Consider the following 24,294-nt stretch of genomic DNA (forward strand, 5'->3'; position numbering starts at 1 on the left):
AGCCTAAAGTATCCAGGAGTTGATTGTCTTTAGTGTAACTGCAGTATGTCCTATTTTGGTCAGACAGAGAAATCCATTGAATTGCATATGGAAGAACATGTGAAAGATATTACATATGGCAGAACTAGAGCCAGTTCACTATCTAATCCTGTTCTTAATTCTGCTCACCCTAATGAGGAAGATTCTGTTATTCATCCAGTAATCCAGAACAAATCAGAAAACATTTTTAGATGCTATGATGAACTGGAGAGAAGAATTGTGGAATCAACAGAAATTGTCCTCAGTCCAGTCCATCTTAATACTAACCTAAGCTATAACCTATCTGATTGTCATCACTCTTCAGCTATCCAACTTTGGTGTACATGTGCTCATTCCTGTGGGAATGTGCAATCAAATAATAAATAGTATTTTTTCTATTTTGCTATCTCTCGGCTTCTAGTCATTAAATTTATTTAATCATACATACATATATATCTTCCTTCTCTCTCCTATTATTTATATAATTACTCCAAACAAGCTAAATTAATACCTTAACAGTGCACACTGCTCTTACTAACAAGTTGCTACAAACAGTCTGACTATGATCACTCTTGCTGATCCCAGAATCATCACTTTATTGTAATGTTGTTCATCACTAAATTCTCACTGCATCTGATTCAAAGCACACTTTTCTCCCCACTGCAATGAGAATTTTGGAATTTTTCAAGTTTCTAAACTCCAGATCCAGTGCTGAAACTCTAATTTGATATATACTGCTAATGATAAATTACCAAAAACTCATGAGTTTGAATTTGGGTCACACTGCTTCCATAAGGATAGTATGAAATATTCTAAGAGTGGAGATATAAAGAGCATATTTTAGTTTTTATGATTTTCATTTCAAGAATTATTTTAAGCTAGTTTTCCTTGTACATCTATAGTAATAGCAAATATGGTATTTTATGTGCTGAAAGTTTTAATGATTTTTTTTAAATTTTTTATTCCTGATATGAGTGATATTTTCAATCTCAGTTAATGTTTTTGTGCATATTCTTCTAGAGCAATATGGACGTTGGATATGTGCCAGTTACTATTGCCATCCATTTATGAACTTCTTCAAAGTAAATATGAAGTGTAAGTACAATAAATGCTCATAATGTTATCAGAACACAATAGTTATACATGATCAATAGTGAAATGTAAAACTGCTTATGCTTAAATATCTATCGTAGTTTTTCTTTGAAAATATTCACCAAAAATGCACTCCCAACAGCCAGTTGTAATCAATTCCACACTACAAGAACCTGGACCGCATATGCTGTCTGACTGTCCTTTCAGTGTCCAGGCATTATTTTGATTCTCTCCCTACTTGCCATGAGCTGTAAAATCTTATTTGTGTCTATCCTCATGCACATATCAAAGGCCAGATATCTTCTTTTTCCTCCATTGGATCTTTTCAGTCACCTTCTTGTCTCCTCTGAACCTGAGCAATATTGGATTATGGTAGTATTGACCTATTCAGAAACTTGTACAGTGGACATGTAACCTCCTTATTCGTACAGGTTAGTTTTCTTCAACATTGTAGTTATCCAGTGTGATGATAACCACTTATCTCTGTCTTTCCTCAATTCCCCCCCCCCCCTCCCAAGTTTCTTGCTTTATTGACCACTTGTAGCAAATTACCATTAATATAATATACTGCCTGCAATATCCTTAGTCCACAATGCATAATCTTGCACTTAGCAATATTGAGCTGATTATTCATTATCATTTGTTTGTAGAACTGGTCTCTTTAAATCAGTCTGCAAGGATTTCTCAATTGGAAATTTCATTATAACCCTTTCTAATTTTGTGTTACTGGCAAATAAATGTATATATGTTATTATCAAAACCAACCCAAAAGTAATATATAAAAGTTAACAGTGGCCCAAATGCAGAGTCCTGTGGTACTCCACAGGTCACTCTCCTTTTAGCATCACCTTCTCCTGCCTGTCAATCATTCATTCTCCTATCCATTCAAATGTCTTGGCATGATCTAAAAGTGTTGTTGTACATCCGTTATCCAACTCCTCGGTCACTCTGCAAGGTGTGATAATTTCCAATCATTGTATCTCATACTGTGTTTTCATTATATGACTAGTCAGGCAGAAACATGACTGAATACATCTTTGCTATTGCCTTGTCATATCAAAACAATGAAGCATAGTTGACAAGCTGTGGTAGTTTGCACATGAATGTTTGTTGCTTTTGGCAGAAGAATGAATTTAGAGAGAATTTAGAACAGTGCTTTAACATTGTTTTGTGCAAAAACACAAGTGAAACTTTATATGTTAAGAGTAGTTTATGACGATGATGCCTTGAAAAAGGCTAGCTTATTTGAGTGGCATAAGAGGTTTAAAGATGAATAGGAAAATATGAGAGACAACAAAAGAACTGGGAAACCACAGACTTATCGAAAATGAAGTGAAGAACATTGCAAATAATTCAGTACAATAGACAAATAAGCATACAATTAATGGCAGAAGAATTAAATTGAGAAAGATTTTGGCGAACAATTTGAGAATGGGAAAAATTTCTGCCAGATGGTTTTGTGAATTTTGAGTGAAGATCAAAAGTGGCGATGGCTTGATTTTGTTCTGATTTTCCTTTACAGTTGGCTATTTTTTGATAGCTATTATTGGTGATGAAACTTGGTGCTTTTGGTATAGTCCTGTAATAAAATGCCAAAGCATGCAATGGGAACATTTTCAAGACCGAAAAAAAGGCATGAATGTCACAACTGCAGATCAAGACAGTATTTATTTATTTTATTTTTTTTATTGTAAGGCTTAGTTCAAATTTATTAAACAAGAACAAACTAATATTGTTATTCAAAAGTGTTGGGAAGGTTATGTGAAGCTATTCATAAAAAAGAGACCTGAATTTTGGCCAAACAATTGGATCATCCATCACGATAAATGCTCGTATGATACAATAGGTATGTTTAGAGATAGCTAAATATGCTTTAGATCTAATCTAACCCTGATTAAATTTCTTATATGTTGGCTAGGAGAATAAGGCAAAATTGGATTATGAGAAATCAATTAGTTTTACAGGCAAAGAGAGAATTTGCTTTGTGGCAAGCAAAAAGGAAAAACTGACCATGGAGGAATAACCTTTTCATTCACTAAGGTTATTCTTCCATTTTCAGTTTTATTGATATTTATACCAGCTATGCTAATTTTGTGGTCTCTTTTCATGTTTAATTTGCCATCTTCACTAAAAATTGTGCCTAAATATCTGGCATGTTTTGTTCTTTAGGTTCCCTATTCAGAACATAGTTGAAGTTTTCTTTGTTCCCACCTATTTTCATAGTTTTGATCTTTTTATTTACTGATTTTCATGTTCTATTTCTTTCAGGAGTTATTCAGTTTTGTTAAGAAATTTTGCAAACTTGTACTGGCTTTATTTAGGAGTATAATATCATTTGAAGTAAGGGACTGAGATTAACATTTCCAATTTTGATATCAGGTTTAAGGCCACTTTCCTTCATAATGGAATCCATATAGATGATGAATAACACTGGAGATAGTGTACACCCTTGTCTTATACCTGATTTTACCTCAAATCATCATCCTGCACCTCATTGAATTCTGATTGCTGATGTACAACTTAAATGTAGAACGTACATCACTGGGAACAGTGTCCTATTTACACCATATAATTGTGGCATTGTGAGTAACTTTTCTCTTGGTACCTTTTCAGAGATCATTGTTATTTTCCCATGATTTCTTGCTTGTGGATTCAGCTGAGTCCAGCTGATAAAGTTGATAACTGATAATTCATTTTAAAAATTTTACAGAATTTACAACTGTGTTAAAAAAAACTTTTTTTATTATCCCACCCAACGTTTCGATCTTCACATCAAGATCATCTGGAGCGTACATAACTATACTGGACAAGCTGAGTTACATCATTAACTGTAAGCTAGAGAAACAATGATTTGATCACATGTTATTCTACTGGCGTGACCTCTGGTGAAAATATAAATAAATCAAAAAAAAAAATTTAAAAATAAAATAAAAAATGTTTTTATTTTATTTTATTTTTTTATTTTTAACATCAAGCTAAATTCTATTTTACAATGACAGGAATAAACATTCTTTTAGATGGTTTTCTTTCAGAAACAATTGGTGTCCTATTTTTAGTATTACAATTCTTATTTTTGATTTACAATACTGAATTTTCTACAGTCCTGTTTATAGTTGTTCTTGGTGAGGAAGGTCGAATATATACCTTCCATATGTTTGGGATTTTTAGACCATCATTGTTGTTCAGATTGGGGTGGTTGATAATAATCTCACAGGCTTCCTTGGATTTCCATTCATACCATGTTCTAGTGTGATGTAAACAGCTGGTGGTTTTCCACTCAATTCTGTGTAAGGTATTCAGGGCATGATCAGAAAGGTCAGCTTCACCATAATTATTATATTTAATGTATCGTTTATGTTCTTTTTGTCTAATAGGAATAGTGCGTCCCGTTTCTCCTATATATGGTATGTTGCAAGTACAGTAAATCCGGTATACTCCAGGGTGAGCTAGTGGAGGGAGTGGGTCTTTGGATGAGTTGAGTAAGCGTTTTAATTTTTGCAGGAGGTTTAAAGGTGGTTTTGAGGTTGTACTTTTGTAGTACTCTGTTTATCTTGTCTGATATTCCTTTAATCTAGGGAATGGTTATAGTTTTACTGTAGTCTGGTTTGTCTTTGTTTTTTATTGTAGTTTTGTAGAGAATTTTGTTAATAGTGTTTTGGCTGTATCCGTTTTTTTGTAAGTTATTACTGATAATTTTAAATTCGTCTTTCAGTGCCTGTTCACTGGAACAGATCGTCTGAGCTCTGTTTTTTAGCGTGTTGATGACACCTAGTTTTTGTGTTGGGTGGTGGTAGGAGTTTATGTGTATATATTGTCCCGTATGTGTCGGTTTTCGGTAAACAGTGAAGGAAAGATTGCCCGAGGGAAGACGTGACAAGTGTATCTAGAAACGGAAGTGTGTTGTGTTTTTCAATTTCAGTTGTGAACTATATGCGTTTGTGTTGTTTGTTTAGGTGGCTAAGGAATGTGTCTGATGTCTGGCGGCCATGGGACCAGATCGTGAAAACATCGTCAACGTATCTAAGCCAGACTTTGGGTTTTAGAGGGGAGGAATCTAGGACAAATTGTTCAAAATGTTCTATGTAAAAGTTAGCAATGGGGGGAGGGGGGATAATGGCGAGCCCATGGCTGTGCCTTCTTTTTTGTAAGTAGAAGGCGTTTTGCCATACAAAATAACCCGACCGTAATATGCGCAAAAAGCGCCATGATATCTGGAGGGAATTTGTTCTGTAGGAGAAGGATTGTGTCATTGATTGGGACATTCGTAAAGAGGGTAGAGACGTTAAAACTGACTAATAAATCATCTTTTTCTAATGTAATGTCTTTGATGATGTTTATGAAGTGTTGTGTGTTAGCTTATGTAATAAGTTAGCGTACAGTTAATCATGTAACTCAGCTTATCCTGTATATTTATGTACGCTCCAGATGATGATCTTGATGTGAAAATCGAAATGCCAGGATAATAAAAAAAAAGTTTTTTTTTAACACAGTTGTAAATTCCATAAAATTTTTAAAATGAATGCTGATCACCGTGTAACCCTAAAAGAAAGGATTGATAACTGATAACATTAATAACTGTCCAATGGAATTATGCATATGAGGAGAGATCAAGGGAATTTGGTCTTCACATCTCAAGGACTAGACAGGAGAGGAGATATGATATAAACATTACTATTACTATTACTACGGGCAACTCCAGGGAGTCATTAGACTCATCGAGGGAGGCCCCAAATCATATTCATCACGACTATTTGACATTCATACAGTATCTATCATACCTCGCCTTAAATTCATTCACTGTCACAGCATCCACTACAGACTGAGGGAGCGCATTCCACTCATTCACTACTCTAAAAGTAAAGAACCCAGCTCTAACACCTTTACTAACCACACTTTTGCCCAGTTTCCATGGATGTCCCCTAGTCCTCCCACAACCAGCCCTGTTCTCAAAAATATCTTCTGAATTAATTTTATAGAAACCCTTCAGTAATTTGAATGTCTCAATCATATCTCCCCTCCTCCGCCTATCAACCAATTTTTGCAACCCACAAATCCTCAACCTGTTCTCATACGGTTCATTCCACAGACCTGCTATCATCTTGGTCACTCGCCTCTGGATCCTCTCCACCTCCTCCCCATCAAGAAGAAACCTAAGTGACCAAATCTGAGCACAGCAGTCTAGATGGGGTCTTATCAAGGCTCGATAGAGAGGAACAATAACCTGCTTGTCTCTACTTGTCAACTTATTCTTCAGCAACCAAGTGATTTGATGAGCTGTTTTGGTCACTTTTGCAATGTGTCCCCTAAATTTCAATTCCTTATCTACCAACACTCCTAAATCTCGTGCCTCATCAATTTCCTGGAGCAGGGTTCCACCAATGCAGTAAACTGCCGCCAATCTTTTCACCCCAAAATGCATAACCTTACATTTTGCCACATTAAACTGACATCCATTCTCCTTAGCCCAGACCTCCAATCTATCCAAATCATCCTGCAAAATTTTGACGTCATCTGCATTCACTATTGCCCTACCCAACTTCGCATCATCCGCAAACAAATGAACTGTTCCTCTCAGATCATTTCCTATATCATTTATGAACAAATTAAACAGCAGTGGTCCAAGAACAGATCCTTGTGGCACACCACTAGTCACAGGCCGTCTTGTGGACTCTACTCCCGAGTAAACCACTCTTTGATATCTCTCCGTCAACCACCCGCCTATCCATCTCACCAACCCTATGTCCATTCCCATATGCTGCAATTTACTGATTAGAATTCCATGTGGAATCCTGTCAAAGGCCTTGGCAAGGTCCAGTAGAATCACTGTAAACCCATTACCCTTATCCAGTTCAGCCGTCACTGTGTTATAATACGTGAGCAAGTTACTGAGGCATGACCTACCCTTCACAAAACCATGCTGTCCCCGATACAGTATCCCATTTTCTTCTATCCAATCTTGTATTTTCCTCTTGACTATTTTCTCTAAGGCCTTGACAATGATTCCTGATATGCTAATCTGTCGGTAATTTACAACAGCAGTCTTGGAACCACCTTTATGCAGTGGAACTATTTTCCCCTCTTTCCACCCGCTCGGTACTAACCCAGACCCGAGACTCAAATTAAACAAAATGGTCAAGGGTACTGACAATTCTTTAGCTGCTTCTCGTACAACACGAGCTGGTATACCATCCAATCCCACAGATGTATTGACATTGAGGTTATGCAATAGACTACTCACCTCCACTTCATTAACCACAATTCCCGTATAATCTACTGGTTTATTCGTTTCTGCAATGTCACCTACCTGGATGATATACTTTTGCAAAGTGCTCACTCAGTAACTCAACTATCTCAATTGATTCAGTTATCTCCCTACCATCGGCATTCTTTAAAATCAATCTGCCATGTACATTTTTCCTTTTACTTGCTACATATCTAAAAAACTGTTTAGGATTCTCTTTAGCCTGCATGGCTAATGTTCTTTCGTAATCCTTTTTTGCTTTTCTTACCACACTCGTCACCCTTCTGGCCTGCGCTTTATACCGTTCATGTGCCTGCCGGTCACCCTTCTCCTTAAATTCCCTCCATAGTTGTTTCTTTTTTTGCAACTCAAGCTTAATGGTGTTGTTCATCCATTTAACCCCTACTTGATTTATTATTCGGACTCTAGGTATACAGTCAGCCATTGCTTCATGCAAGCACTTCTTAACTACCTCCCATGCACTATCAACTTCTAGTCCTTGCAGTTGTACATGCCATGGCACTGAACCAATCAAACTCTTAAGCTTGTCATACTTTCCTGCCCGATAATTCCACATGTACCCTGTCTTAATTGAAAATTCTACACCTTTAGCCACCTCCCAAGTTAAGACCCTATGATCACTCTCACCGATTGGTGGCAATGTGGTCATATTTGTTACAGCCAAATCCTCAGATGTAATTACTAGGTCAAGCACTCTCTGACCCCTAGTATTTTCCATTACATGCTGTCGCAGATAGTTATCCCTTAATAACCGCATAAAATCCAGTTCCTTCCTCCCGTGTGTCCTCTCCTCACTCCAATCAATGCGACCATAGTTGAAATCTCCCATAATAATCACCCTCTTTCCACCCATTTCTTCTATTTGCTTGTGCATACTGTCACCACCATCTTTTCCATCACCTGGTCTATAGCAGCACCCAATTGTATATTTAGTTCTGCTAGCCACAATCTCACACCAAATGGCCTCAAATGTGCTCTTTTCTCTATCCTGCAATTCAACTTCTATTCTCCTTGGCTTGAGCTCATCAGCTATCATCAACAATACTCCTCCCCCCATTTTATTCTCTCTGTCATTCCTGAACACACTATACCCATCACATTCAATCCCACTAGTTATATCATCTACAGTCAGCCATGTTTCACTAATACCTATAACCTGTGGTCTGGAAGTGCCAACCATGGCCAAAAACTCTTCCTTCTTGTTCCTAATACTCCTAGTATTAGTGTACATGAATTTAAGACCCCCATTAGCCCCAACCCTACCTTGATGCCTTATATTGACTATCCCACTCTGATTTGTTGTCCTTATTTGCTCTGGCATATTATATTCATTCTTACATTCAACTGCCTCCATTAGGACTGTATCTCTACTCCCCCCCCCCCTAACAAATCTAGTTTCCCTGAATTTGCACATCCACTACATTCAGCAACACTTTCTCAAGTCTTCTTACACCGTAACCATTCAAATGCAAGCCATCCATCTTATATAGATCCTTTCGCCCATCAAACTCACTCCACACATCCACAAATTCCACACCACTCGTCATACATAACCCACGCATAAAGTCATTTGCAATTATAGCCCTCCTTTTAAACATTTCACTGTCATACCGTGGCAAAAGACTAATCATTCTAACTCTCTCACTCTTTTCTTTTGCTACCTCAAACAATTCATTCAGGTCTTCTATCATTTCCATTTTATCTCCTTTCAAATCATTCGTACCTGCCACAACAATCATTTCTTTCACCCTTTCCTTTTGCTCTCTAATAGACGCAGTTACGTCCTTACAAAACATACAAGTTAGTAAGGTGAATCTTATAGTATTAGACACAGGTGAGATTTTGCAGTATATGGAATGTGGAGGTAGAACTCGGGAAACATGGATTTCACATGCTTTCTACCAACATCCCAGCCAGCTTCCAGGCATGTGAAGTCCATGTTTTTCTTTTCCTATGTGGAAAACTACTATCAGATATTGAGAGTATCTTTGATAAATGTCTTCAAGAAGAAATATGATGGGTGTTTATGTATGAGTGTCTATGTGAACCCGTCCTCAGTGAGTACTTGGACTCCCTGGAGGTGCATTCATGATAATCCCAATTTATAGTCTGTGTACTAGTTCATGTCTTGAATTATCAAACATGCCTCAGAATTTAATTAATACGGAACCTCTGTATTGTTTTTTATTCATTCCATTGTTGGAAATCTTATGCAAACTTGCTTGCTTGGTAAGTGAATATTGATAAAATATCTGAAAAAGAAGTGGTGCAAAAATATAGATTTGTGAAATGAAAAATATGATTTTTTTTTTAATTTTGTATATTATAAAAGTTTAGTAATTCTTATTGCAATACAGCATTAGTTATGGTTTATATAGTGTTTGCATCTGTTTGTATGGAATGTTAAAACACTTCTTGAAAACTTATTATAGAATACGTAATGATTCTCATTAAAAAAAGTACATTTCATTTATTATTATTATTATTATTATTATTATTATTATGTAATGCCTCCAGGGAGTCCAAAGACTCATTGAGGGAGGGTACCTACTCTACAACTCCATCTCCATCAATCACTTATTCCACCAACTACAACAAACCACAACTACACTAATGCCATCTACTGCCAACTACCACTAATATTTTCACAGACAATCACAAACACCCATGCCTACAACAGGATTCGAACCTGCATCCTTTTGGCTAGAAAGCGGATACGCTAACCACTCGGCCAACCAGGCTGGCAAAAAATTATTTAGAAAAATTATTTGGTTATTTAGAAAGTAACACTGGTTAAGCTCTTGATTCATGTGCTATATTACTTTTAATCTTATTAGTAAATTAAATAAAATAACTATCAGATATTGGGAAATATCATTCACCATTTATCATTGTTGTTCAATGCCCCTTAATAGTTACCCTGGTTAGCCAAGTGAATGTTATCTCTGCTCTCTAATGGATCATAAGTTTGAATCTCAGGATTCAAAGGACAAATGTACAATGGCTATATGAACAAAGAATTAAACAATATCTAGATAAAATAAAACAAAATGAAGAAATAGAAATAGAATGGCTCAATATAAAAACGATACTAAATGCAGCAGCAAATGAAAGCTTAGGAAAGACCCAAAAATTCAATAAAAGGAAAAAACTGAAGATCTGGGATGATACAATCAAAGAAATAATCAAAAAGAAAAAAGAAGCCTATCACAAATAATTAAGCAGTAAAAGATTAGAAGATGACATAGAATATAAAAGAATAAGAGCCATAGCTAAAAGAGAAGTCAGAAAAAGACATAGAGAATCATGGAACAAATTTGTTCTAATTTAGAACATGATTTATATAAAATAAGACCCAATGTATATAAGATTTTGAAACACTTAAATGCAGATACCAAAGAAAACATAAAATTAAACACCGAATTGAAATTAGAAGAATTTCTAAATTACTACACAGAATTGTGGACACAGGCAAATATTTTAAAAAAGACAACTGGCAAACAATTAATGAAAAGGAAATAACTAAAGAAGAATTAGAAACCAGCCTGAAAGAAACAAGGAACGGAAAATCACCTGGAGAAGATAAGCTAGGTTCAGAACTGTATAAATACATAGGAAAAAGATTCAAAGAAAGACTTATTATTTTTAAATAAAATTTATTCAACTGGTATCTCCCAATAGAATGAAAAAAGCAATTGTGATTACTGTCTTTAAAAAAGGTAATAGAGATGATCCTAAAAACTATAGAGGTATCAGTATATTAAATTCCTGTTACAAAATATATAGCAGAATCTTAAATAGCAAACTGATGAAATATTCCAAAAACTTTATTTTAGAAGTACAGAATGGATTTAGAAAAGGACAATCATGTATAGACTCGGCCTTTTGTCTAAAATTAATAATAGAGAAAAGAAGAGAATACAATTTAGAAACACATATTGCATTTATTGACTTTGAAAAAAGCATTTGACAAAGCTAAAAGAAACATGTTATTTAACATATTGAAAGAAAGACAAATACCAAATAATATCCTAAAAGCTATCACAAGTATATATGAAAATAATCAAATACAAATAAGATTAAATCACGAGCTATCATATATGAGAGAGATAAACCAGGGGGTCCAACAGGGATGTCCCCTCTCAGCAACTCTTTTTAATATCTAATAAAATGGAATAAAAATTTACATCAAGGAATTAAACTTTCTCCTACAGTAAACTTAAACACTCTCCTCTTTGCCGACGACCAAATAATAATTACAAATTCTGAAGATAACTTGCAGAAAGCTATTTTAGATCTAAATGAGATATCCAAAGATTATGGTATGATAATATCAACAGAAAAATCACAAACTATGGCCTTTAAAGGACAAGATCCAGCAAGAACTAAAATAGTAATAAATAACAAGATCTTAGAACAGGTGAATTCATTTAACTACCTAGGATGTATGATCATTTATGAAAAAGATATAAACATAAAAATTGCAAAATATTTAAAAATAACAGGTGTAATTAACTCTATATTTAAACCAAACCTAGTTCAAAAACAAACCAGACTAAAAGTATACAATACATTAACCCTACCAGTCTTAAGGTATGGAAGCGAAATCTGGACAATAAAACAAAAAGACAAACAAAGATTAACAACAGCAGAAATGAAGTTTATGAGAAAAACTGAAGTATACCCTATTTGATCACAAAAGAAATGAAGAAATTATGAAAGAATTAAACCGAGAACCAGTGATGTTGAAGAACTTCGTTGCAATATCAATAACCAATCATAATCTCTTTTTCCAGCACTTGTAGCTAAGTGTATCCATATAATGCCTCCCCACACCATGATCCCAGCATCACTGTATCTATCCCTTTCAAGAATATTCTTGCAATGGTAAGCAGTACACTTTCATCCCAGATCAAATGTCATCTAAATTTGGAGGAAATATTCAAATGATTCATCTGTAAAGAGTACATTGGCCCATCAGTGTCTTGTCCGATTTTTATAGATACAACACCACCACTGAAAACATGCTCTATAATGAGCTCTAGATAAAGGGATGCAGGCTTTCAGGCTTAGCAATTTTCACAGATTGTCAAGATATTTGCATATGTGTGTACTTGAATAGAGCCAACTTGCAAACTGACCTGCCAGTGCATTGATTATGTTTTGCTGTTATAACCAACTATCTGTCTTCGTGCTCCATATAGAGTGATAGCAACCTCTTAGCAAATGTCTGGAACATGTTCCATTGGTTTGAAATGCTGCCCAGAGCCTGGATACAATGCTATGCGAGATTCCAAACTCTCTGGCAATGTTAGTAATTCTGCAGCCTTCTTCAAATTTTCCAATAATTTTTAAAATTGTCAGTTATACAAATTGTTACAAGATGATTCATCTGAATTTACAGTTGTAATCTTCAGAAATAGTGTTTATCCTTAGGTTTTGGATTGTGTGTGTGTGTGTGTGTGTGTTATATATATTAAATTATTTTTACTAGAACCTTAATATAATTAGACCATGTAAACTTCTCATTGCATGAGGATTTGAAGATCTGTAAATGAGTGTAGGTTTTTATTCTTTTCCTCACACCATCGACCTGTCTCACTGATACTGAAAATTTGATGTGGCATATATCTGTATTCTTCAATAATTTTTTGAAGTTTAGTAATAGATACTAGGAAAAATTTATAAACGATAGAATAAAAAATGAAAATATCCTTACAAAAACATTGTCATGAGCTGCATACCATTAAGTCATAATTATTAATGGTCTCAAAGAAGCACAAATTCACTAACACAGAACGTGGAGATTTGCCCATGAAATGAAATACAGGGATTTCTCAATATTATTATTATTTTATTTATTTATTTGCATAACAGCTAGTGAGTGAGTGTCAGGGATTCAGTAAAAAAGAATGGAAGCATTGAAAATTACATCTAATATATTAAGAAGGGCTTTCCTTGCACTAATTTAAAAATATCATGTTATGCAATTACTGCAATTGTCTGTGTTAGAGCAACACTGTTATATAAGTATACCATGTTGTGCAAGGATTTCCACAGTTTTCCAAAGTGTTAGTGAAAAATGTTGCAAAAGTACTGTGTTATATGAAGATTTTGTGTGTATGTTTCAGTTTGATATTGCCTCATGCTATTTAAACTATGATCAGTTTGTAATATGCTTCCTTACCTATAATGTGGCCTTTTTTATATCTTTATTTTCTCTTCTCTTGTATTTTCTCTTTCTCAGAATACACATTAATTTGTTTGCCTGGAACCTTCTGCATGGTATATTGGTTTCTAAAACTACTTTTTTATTCTTCAGGAAAAATTTATGTAATAATATGAAACAAATGCTATTACATTATATTACTAATTATTATAGTTCATATAGCAGATTAACTGTGCAAAAAATATATTCATATTTCTCGAACTTTGAAATTTATTTCATTCTTTATGTAATTACAGATACATGCAAATTGGATGTACTTCATTAAAACTTATTTTGAAGAATTTTGTTTCTGTGATAAAATCAAACATAAATGCTCCTCCAGGATTTGCAGTGGATCTCTCAAGGGAAGAAAGGTAAGATTTTATTATATTTGTTATACTTTATTATACTAAATAATTTCAAGATGGGTCCCCCCCCCCCTTGGGCAATAGTAATCATGGAAAGAAGGAAAGAGTAGCTTTAGTACTCCACACTCAACATAAATATAAACTTCTTGAATAGAAGACAGAAGTAGTGATGTGAACAAATTTCTTAATGCAGGACCAAATAACATGATAACACAAGGCTAAGGATGAGTAAAGTATTAAACTTTAATAGTCAGATATTCCAACCTGAAAGTTATAGGTCATCATCGGTAGCATAAGACTAGTTAAGTACATGATATAAAGCAAACAATAGATTATTTAAAATGAAATGAGCTGCATGATGATATACATACAACAATGCAAGTGGTTAACAGGAGAAGCAGCATTAGATTATTTAAAAAATTATTAATGATGTATATTATTTCTGGGAAAACTCCCATGTTACTCCTCTTAATAAACTATTATAATTACAGCTATTTTGCCTGCTTCAGTTTAGGAGTGCCCCTGTTTAAATGTCATTGGCTATTTACTCATGGATTCTTAGGGCATTGTGAGTGTAAATGTACCAAAAAGTATATGTAGCATAAGGAATAGAAATTTACACATACCTTTTTCTGGGTGTTGCGGCTTTTCCTCTCTTCTGCGATATCGAAAAACTACTGAGTGTGTGTGTGGGGTAGGCAATTTGGTAGAATTAAGTTAGAAAAACCCGTTTTTTTTTTCCGTAATATATATAAACATATATATTATATTATATAGGGTGGGGAAAAGGTGCAAGGGTTGATTTTTTAAAATAGGGAGGGGGAAGGGTAGTTGACGGGGTGCAGTCCGTTTCGACTATTCGTGGTCGTCATCTGAACACATTGGGAAAGTGGATGCTATGTCAGGTCGGGTAGGTGCTTCTGCTTTTGAAGTGTTTGTGTTGTCGCCTATTGGTCGGGGTTGTGACCTCAATTTTATGTTGTGAAGCTTCCAAACCTCGGAGATTATGTAGGGCTTGTGTACGGTGATAGAGTTCGCGTCACACTTTATAGCTATTGTTTCCGATGTTCTGAGCATTGTTTCATTGTCTTGTCTGTTTGCTATGATGGCCTTGTCATCACACAACAAAAGCAGAACACACAACAAAATAGCCACGAAAATATACCACAAACCCTCACACATCGGAAACCACCTCCATTTTCACTCATACCATCCATATTCTGTTAAAAAATCTATCATCTTATCACAATTCATAAATGCTTACAAATTTTCAACCAATCAAAATAGTCTAAACGCAGAAATAAAAAAACTAACACAGATCTTCTTAAATCGCAACTATCCTACACAACTGATTAACTACGCAAACAAGATGGCAAAAACCGCCAAAACAACCCAAGTACCAAAATGAACTTCCCTACACAAAAAATTATCAAACTACCATACACCCAAAACACATACAAAGCCTATAAATACATCTTCAAACATACTGACTACAAACTGGTATTCACCACAAACCAAAAACTGGCAAACCTCCTAAAACCCACCAAACCTCACACACAGAAAGAAATATTTGAACAGCACAATGTAGTCTATAAATTTCCCTGCCAAAAAGACTGTGACATCACCTACACAGGTTCCACCATCAGGTCTCTATGGGCAAGACTACAAGAACACTTCTGTGACTCCCTATTCCAGAACATTTAAACACTAAAAAACGTAACATCAAAAAAGAAAAATCGAATACAAAGCACAGGAAAAATGGAAATAGCTGTTCACGCCCTTGAACAAAAACATACCCCGCAGATAGACAAGGCCATCATAGTAGACAGGCAAGACAATGAAACAATGCTCAGAATATCGGAAACAATAGCTATAAAGTGTGACGCGAACTCTATCAACGTACACAGGCCCTACATAATCTCCGAGGTTTGGAAGCTTCACAACATAAAATTGAGGTCACAACCCCGACCAATAGGCGACAACACAAACACTTCAAAAGCAGAAGCACCTACCCGACCTGACATAGCATCCACTTTCCCAATGTGTTCAGATGACGACCACGAATAGTCGGATCGGACCCCGTCAACTACCCTTCCCCCCTCCCTATTTTAAAAAATCAATCCTTTCACCTTTTCCCCACCCTATATAATATAATATATATGTTTATATATATTACGGAAAAAACCCGGGTTTTTCTAACTTAATTCTACCAAATTGCCTACCCCCCACACACACACTCAGTAGTTTTTCGACATCGCAGAAGAGAGGAAAAGCTGCAACACCCAGAAAAAGGTATGTGTAAATTTCTATTCCTTATGCTACATATACTTTTTGGTACATTTACACTCACAATGCCCTAAGAATCCATGAGTAAATAGCCAATGACATTTAAACAGGGGCACTCCTAAACTGAAGCATGCAAAATAGCTGTAATTACAATAATTATTAATGATGTCTGATTTGAATGGGACTTTCCTCATATCATCAATAAGGAAAAGCAATCATTCTGATTCCAGTTCAGACAATGAAATTGAGCCTTGTCACTCTCTTTAAACAAAGGTTCAAACTTGTGGCAGCACTAATGGAGTAAACATGTTTTAGACCAGAGGATATGTAGATGCTGTCAATTCCATGTTGGCTATGCCAAGCAAAATAGATCTCAAGTTTGCCTATGGTATAATGTTCAATATTGCAGAAGATATCTAAGTATGGCATTTTCTTGGGAACTATAGCAATCTCATGTCCTTTGGAAAGAACAAGAATTTCATTATCATTTAAAGGGCATCCTAAGATATTGAACTACCCAGTTATCTAGTACAGTATGAGGTGGACTTTGCTTAGCAACAGGGTTGTTGAATTTGCAATCGAGACATCACTTGTGTTTGTTAAACACACAGCTGAGAGAGCACTTGGCAACCATTAAGTTGAGGATTTAAAATTGTGGTAAATAATCTAATGCTTCATCTGTTAACCACTTGTATTCTTTGTATACTGTCATTTGGATTTTAGCGTTTTAAATAATCTATTGTTATAACCTGTAATTTTCTGGTGGAAATATCTAGCTATTAAAGTGTAATAATTCATTCTTATCCTTGTGTTTTCATGTTATTTTATTGTTCATGTATGGCACAAGTATCTCTATACAATCAAACTCCATAATGGAAAATTGGAAAATGTGACATATGACTTGTTGATCATTGATCAAGTTGTTAACATATCTTTTCTCCAAACAACAGGCTGCAAGTTTGAATCCCACAATGGATATAAATGTTTGTGATTGTCTTTCAGTGGAAGATAAATTTCATCACTCAGTGTGAGGCCACTGTCCCATTTATTACAGGCCTGAAATGGTTTGAAAAAAAGTTTTGTCTCTAGAGCAGGGGTTCTAGATTATGTAAAACAAAATAAATGAATAATATTGAAAAAAAAAAAAATCTTAGCTGCCCACATTACTATTGGAATGCGACCTTTAATGGGCAGGAGTCATATTTTAAAAAAAAAAAAAAAAGTGTCTGTAGTTCCACTTAAGGTGTCAGAGGTAAAGAAATAGAAAAATTATTTTAATCATTAGAAAGGTCAGCTAACCTAAAGGAAAAAGTAGTTATTGATGAAAAACTTAAACAGCAAAGTAGAAAATGAATCCCAGACATGCATAATAATAATGGTAGTCTGTTGAATTTCTGTTCAGGACTGAACTAATTGAGTTATTGCTAAGACCATTCCAACATAAATATGTGCAGAAATTCACTTGAAAAGAACATGCAAGAAATATAAAAGTAATGAATTGTGTTATTGTTGACAGTTATATCAAGCTAGAATAAGAGTATATTAGAATTTAAGATAGGAAGTGATTGCCATTAGTTTTGAGCAGGATAATAATGAGCAGCCTCCATGGCTCAGTTAGTAAGTACAATGCCCTTTAGTTTGAAAGATTTGAATTTAAATCCTATTCAGCATGTGGAGAATTTTATTAAAGCTGTTCATCTGAAGATAAATTAGCCAATCGCATACAGAGTGGCAGGGATTTTCCTCCTGGAAACTTAGGTTTTACATCTTAAAAGACTAACCCTCCAACCTGAGAAAATACATGTTGACAGACAAGATTATGTTAATAGAATTAATTGTGCTTTGTAAAATCAGTTCTATTGAAGCCAAGTTACTTGGTTGTCACAAGCTTTTGAGCTTTACGTTCAAGTGAAAAATGAAGAAGAGCAAATAAAATGTGTATCACATTGAAAAGAAAAATATGTATAAAAGTTTTAAAATAAACAAAGTTTATTTTAAAAGCTTTCAGTAGAAATTGTAAACTCATATAAATATTGTTGGAGAAAAGTGGGAAGGTTTGAAAACTGGACACAAGTTCACCATATATTTTCTGTAGCACTAGAGGCAAAATTTGAAGAAAGTGTTGCTTGAGTTAGTGAGGAAGCATATGGTGAAGCTGTATTCAGCCTGGATTGCATTTTTCCAACCAAAAGGGCTCTGCTTACTAGAGGCCTGAGATGGTCTCTATAGCAAGGTTTCCAGATTATCTTAAACTTTATCTTGTTCACAGTACTAATATGCAATAAGCTCACAACCTTTCATGGTGAGAATCACCTTTAAAAAAGGAAAAAAACATCAGTCATTATAGATTAAAAAAGCAAGAGATAAAGGAAAGAAGAACCATAACTGAAATTCCTGGCAAGTATGTCTTCACATTCCCTCAGAGAATGAAGAGAACAAGTTGTAAGAAAGCAAAACTGTGTGTAAAACTAAACAAAATCATAGGAAGACTTATAGAAAATGATGATGGTGGCATCAAATATTCTGGAGACTGTTCAAAAAAAAAAAAAAAAAGCCTATAAATGGGGAAAAAATGTACCACAAAAGGAATCAGACTCAGAGAAAGGTGACATGAGATTTCCTCACCTTACTTTATAGCCTTCCTTTGTTGCATTTACCTGCTCCTGATACAGACAACCATGCTGCCCTATTTTGACTACTTATCTCTAATAGTGGATTTCATACAGTCTAATTACTCAAATTGTGAGATTATCTTCCTGAGAGATTAACATTCATAACACAGATCTCAAACTTCACAAATAAAACTGAAAGGGGGGGGGGGGAACAGAATCATTTGCTATCAGTCTCTAACACAAATAATTAGCCTACGAAACAGAATATCAGGCATTCCTCGCCATTCTTTCAACACTAGACTTTTTTTAACCAGCTTTCTCTCCAGATATGTAGATGGTTTCTGCTTTCTTAGTAAAACTGATCATAATCTTATGCATGTCTGCTTTTCTACAGATTAGTCTTCCCAGCCAATCCGTCCCATACCCTATAGCACTGCAATGGTACCAGTTGAGATGACCTTCAAGATTTCTGTTTTTGCTCTCCTGATTTAGATATCTGCTCTGAACTAATAACTGAAACAGTTCTTACTAGAATGAGAGCATTCATTCCCCATTCCACTGCAAATTGTTCAATGGTTTAAGTCAAAAACTTCACTTTCTTACTCAGCTTACACTATAGTAGCTCAAGACAAGTGTAAAAAAAATTATTGCCAAATCCAAAGGATGTTGTAAGGCCTTGCTAAGACATGGATGAAATTTCTGTCATTCCTTATTTCCACCTCCCATATATCTTGATGGTACCATAGTATCATCACCCAGAGATAAAGCATACCCTTTAGCATTAGTCTTTTCTCTCCAACTCTTGTTTAGATGACTAAGTCAAATCACCTTCTGCAGTTACTGCAAACTGTTCACCATATGCCTCCTCCGATCTTTTGCCAGAAGGATATCAAAAAAGTCCTAATTAATCATGATACTATGTCTCTGCCCCCCCTTAATGGTGTCTCCACCTTGTCATGTTGGAGGGGGGGGGGGTGCTTGTGCATTCCAATAATCTTGTGAGCTATACTGGTGGTATCATTTCTACCGGCAGGGCCTCCCAAGCCAAACAACTCACACGTGAGGTATCAGATGAAGAGAGTCACCTTAGTCCTCCAGGTTTGGGGATTGAGCATGGGGCCGAAAACCCCCATCTTCTAAAAAAATTAACCAGTCACAAAACATGTACCAATTAATCTTCACTGAATGGACTTAAATGGACCCAGGCCTTGGAATAATGGTTTATGAATAGGTTCATGGAATGTCAGAAGCTTGTACAGAGTTGGAGCATTTCATGAAATCATACATGAATTAAATAGATATATAATGGATATAGCAGCAACACAAGAGACATGATGGACAGGAGAAGGAAATATGAAGAAAGAAAACCTTTTGCTACTTTATGGTGTAAACAATTCTGATAAATGTGAATTTGGAACAGGTTTCATCATTAGGAAAAAACTATGGTCACAACTGATTGAATTTGAAACTTTTAGTGAAAGAATAAACAAGCTAAGAGTACAAGCAAAATGGTTCAAGATAACCTTTATTAATGCACACACACCTGCAGAAGAATAAATAAAAGATGAATTCTATGAAAAACTGGAATTAATCTTAGAAAAAATTCCCTGGCAGGATATAATCATTTTATTAGGTGAGTTCAATGCAAAAATTAGAAAAGAAGAAATATATTATTGGAAACCAAAGCTTTCATGAAGAGACAAATATTAATGGAGAAAGATTAATTAATTTGGCCACATCCAAAAATTTAATAATAAACAGTACTGTGTCTATGGGGAAGAATATACACAAACAAGAAAATCTCCTGATAGTCATACATTCAATCAAATAGACCACATCATAATCAATAAAAACATAGAAATTACATTCATAATATTCAGAGCTTCAGAGGAGCTGAGTGTGATAGTGACTATTTTCTAATTGGTTCCATACTTAAGATCAAACAGTAAATATTTTTCATCATATGAAAATCAACTGAGATACAAGATTAACAAATTAGATATAACAGAAAAATGAAGAAAATATGAGTGTGAATTAAAACAGAAATTGTGAAAAATATATAACTGGAGGAGAATGAAAATATTAAAAACATCTGGAATCATATCAAGGATAGCATAAAAGTCGCATCAGAAAAAACTCATTTGGAATTTAAAGTACAATACAGCATAAAAAATGATTTAATGAAGATGAGTGGGCAGTAAAGAAGAAGTCAAAAAAGATAGCACTTGGTTTAATAACCCAGCATGATTATTCATGGTGGGTTATTAAATGTAATGTATTATGTAAATGTACTGACACTATTGTAGTAGCCAAGATTGTTCTGATTATATTACATTTTAGTCTGTATTTTGCTTCTTTATGTTCTAATTTATATAAATTTTTATTAAAAAATAATTGTACTAATGAATTTTTTTTATATTTTCTCCTACCAGGTACAACAAGTGTATGAGTTGTTATAAGCATCTTGTATCTATACGTACTTTTTTATTAAAACGCCAAACATTGCAGGGTAAGCTGGGTCATTCGTTCCGAGAACTTCACATTCTTATGCAGAATTTAGAATGAATTCAAGTGCTATATATTTTTTTAAACATCAAGTTCCTGCCTTCATCATTTGTGTGAAGTTGAACATTATATGCAAACCATGTTTCCTGGGGAAAGTGGACTGCAAAATAAGTGGATTACATGTATTTATAAAGTATGTGGTGCCTTGTTTTTGAGAGCAGAATGATGTGTTTACTTTTTTTAGACAGAAAAGTGGCTACCTTGAACTGGAAACATCACAAGGAAGAAATGTTCCGTCTTTTACTCTGCCATCTGTAACTAGCCCTTCCTCCCATTGCAGATGTTTTGTGCCATGTTTTTTTTTCTTTTTTTTATATTTTATTTAGTTTTACTGAATATTAATTATATTCCTTTAGTTGATGGTGGTGGCCATGTATCTACAAATTAGGATTGTTCTGTGTGGAGAAATGTCTCAGAGAATCATACATTACCGCTCCATAGCTGCTTTGGATTCCTTTGAAGATTGAAATAGAATTCTCCTTCCCTGTACAGCAAGATGTTTAAAAATGTATATATTTACAATGATCTCATAAGTTAGATTTAGACTAATCATCAATAGCAGGAACCGAACGTAAGAGATTTATTTGTATATTTCAAGTGCAATGTTTGTTTGGTCACTATTAAAAATTAGTTGTTTTTTGATGCCAACTCTAGTGATAATACAAAGCAAAATCCAGAAAGAGAGAGAAAGAGGATGATGTGTGTGTGGATGTGTGCATGTTTTAAGTGCGTGTACTGCAAATATTTAAAATCAAAGACTCCGTTTAATGTGAGGATGTGACTCGTTAACTTTCCTCTCTTGGTGCTCAAGATACTGTGATAGTTGTCCTTTGTTTAAACCATCCAAACGGACTTCATCTCAGCAAGAGACAACAGTGAATGTGTTACTGAGCCATAATGGTCTCTGCTGCTACTATTTAGTTTTTTTAAAGAAAATAAAAACTGATACATTTTTCAGATTGTGGTAATGTTATTATATGTATTCAATTTTCTTGATTATTTCTTATGCTTAAATGAAATACACAAGTTCCTGCAGATTTCAATATATATATATATATATATATATATATATATATATATATAGTTTTATGAAAAAAATTGAATGACTAGAACCGAGATTTAATTAAAAAGGTTTTAATATAAACACACAACTAGTTTCGGCCTGTAACAGCCTTCTTCAGGTGACATTATAAAAGAAAAAACACTAAACATTGAGGGTTAAAAGACTATGAACAACATAGACAGTCTTTATACATAATTAGCATTAAAACGTTGTAGTTGTATTTGAAGCTGTTCTTTCATTTGTTGCATTGTTGGGAGAGTGCGTGCTTGCTACATCACGTGAACGCCAGTACATGATTACAGCTGAATGACTATCCGGGAGGCTGTAGCTTAAGTTGTTATTTAGATGAACAGGATCGAAGATGATTTCTCTCGATTCCACAATTTTTCTCTCTATTTCGTCACTGCAACGGAAGATGTTTGTAGATTTTTCCCAGCACACTTTGTGACTTTGGTTATCATCATTAGGATTAGCCGAGAAGAGGATATGACTTGATAATGCACTTGCTCGCTGTCTCTTGTAAGTAATGTCTCTCATGTGTTCTTCAATACGCATTTCGACAGATTTGTCTGTCTGCCCGAAATAAGGAATATCGCAGTCACATAATATTTTATATACGCCAGGGTATTTGAGTTGATGATGACAAGGTTTTGGGTGGCTAATTAAGGAACGGATCTTTGGAAGTGGAGTGAACAAGGTTCTGATATTGTATTTTTTTAGAACTTTTGCTAATTTATGTGAAACAGTACTTATGTAAGGAATAGATATATTGCTTTTGAATCTGTTTGTTTCTTCTGAGTGATGTCTGGGAGGATTAAGAAGATTAAGATTATGTGACTGCGATATTCCTTATTTCGGGCAGACAGACAAATCTGTCGAAATGCGTATTGAAGAACACATGAGAAACATTACTTACAAGAGACAGCAAGCAAGTGCATTATCAAGTCATATCCTCTTCTCGGCTAATCGTAATGATGATAACCAAAGTCACAAAGTGTGCTGGGAAAAATATTTACAAACATCTTCCGTTGCAGTGACGAAATAGAGAGAAAAATTGTGGAATCGAGAGAAATCATCTTCAATCCTGTTCATCTAAATAACAACTTAAGCTACAGCCTCCCGGATAGTCATTCAGCTGTAATCATGTACTGGCGTTCACGTGATGTAGCAAGCACGCACTCTCCCAACAATGCAACAAATGAAAGAACAGCTTCAAATACAACTACAACGTTTTAATGCTAATTATGTATAAAGACTGTCTATGTTGTTCATAGTCTTTTAACCCTCAATGTTTAGTGTTTTTTCTTTTATAATGTCACCTGAAGAAGGCTGTTACAGGCCGAAACTAGTTGTGTGTTTATATTAAAACCTTTTTAATTAAATCTCGGTTTTAGTCATTCAATTTTTTTCATAAAACTATGTATGTTAACCGAGTCAATGATCATTCTGTCATATATATATAGATACATTCAACTTCATCACAAAATGAATACATGAAACAGCATGTTTTATGGTAAATGCAAGACAAACATTTCTTATTTTCTGAAATTATTTTTCTGTAGTACTTTGTGTCATTTTCATTATAGATGGCACTGAAGTAAAGATGGGGATCTGCAAGATGCACAAAGATTAGCCTTTAAGAAGGAAAGTTTTCTACTAATTCATGTATTCTCAAAATGGCATGCACATTTTGAGAACAGTTTTCCTCCAAGTATGTGCATGAGTCTGTTATGATATGTCACAGTTTTACTTGCTATTCAACTGGCATTTACCATATAAATACTTCAATTTGTTTCCCATCTAAGGTAATAGGGTACAAG

General features: G+C 34.7%; 1 protein-coding gene across 3 annotated transcripts in view; it reads left to right on the forward strand.

The window, feature by feature from the left end:
* LOC150110194 (katanin p80 WD40 repeat-containing subunit B1-like) overlaps positions 1 to 22,368 on the forward strand; it is a 351,290-nt gene extending 328,922 nt beyond the window's left edge. For all 3 annotated transcript variants that reach the window (XM_090392102.1, XM_090392114.1, XM_090392108.1), the window contains 3 exons: positions 1,039 to 1,113; positions 13,838 to 13,954; positions 21,279 to 22,368. In XM_090392102.1, the coding sequence (XP_090248228.1) occupies positions 1,039 to 1,113; positions 13,838 to 13,954; positions 21,279 to 21,411 (325 nt within the window). In that variant the 3' untranslated portion in view covers positions 21,412 to 22,368. The remainder of the gene's footprint in view (positions 1 to 1,038; positions 1,114 to 13,837; positions 13,955 to 21,278) is intronic.
* The last annotated feature ends 1,926 nt before the right edge of the window (positions 22,369 to 24,294 follow it).

This window comes from Typopeltis vanoorti, chromosome 1, assembly GCF_054136105.1.
Source record: "Typopeltis vanoorti isolate ZY-2024b chromosome 1, IOZ_Tvanoo_1.0, whole genome shotgun sequence".
NCBI lineage: Eukaryota > Metazoa > Arthropoda > Arachnida > Uropygi > Thelyphonidae > Typopeltis > Typopeltis vanoorti.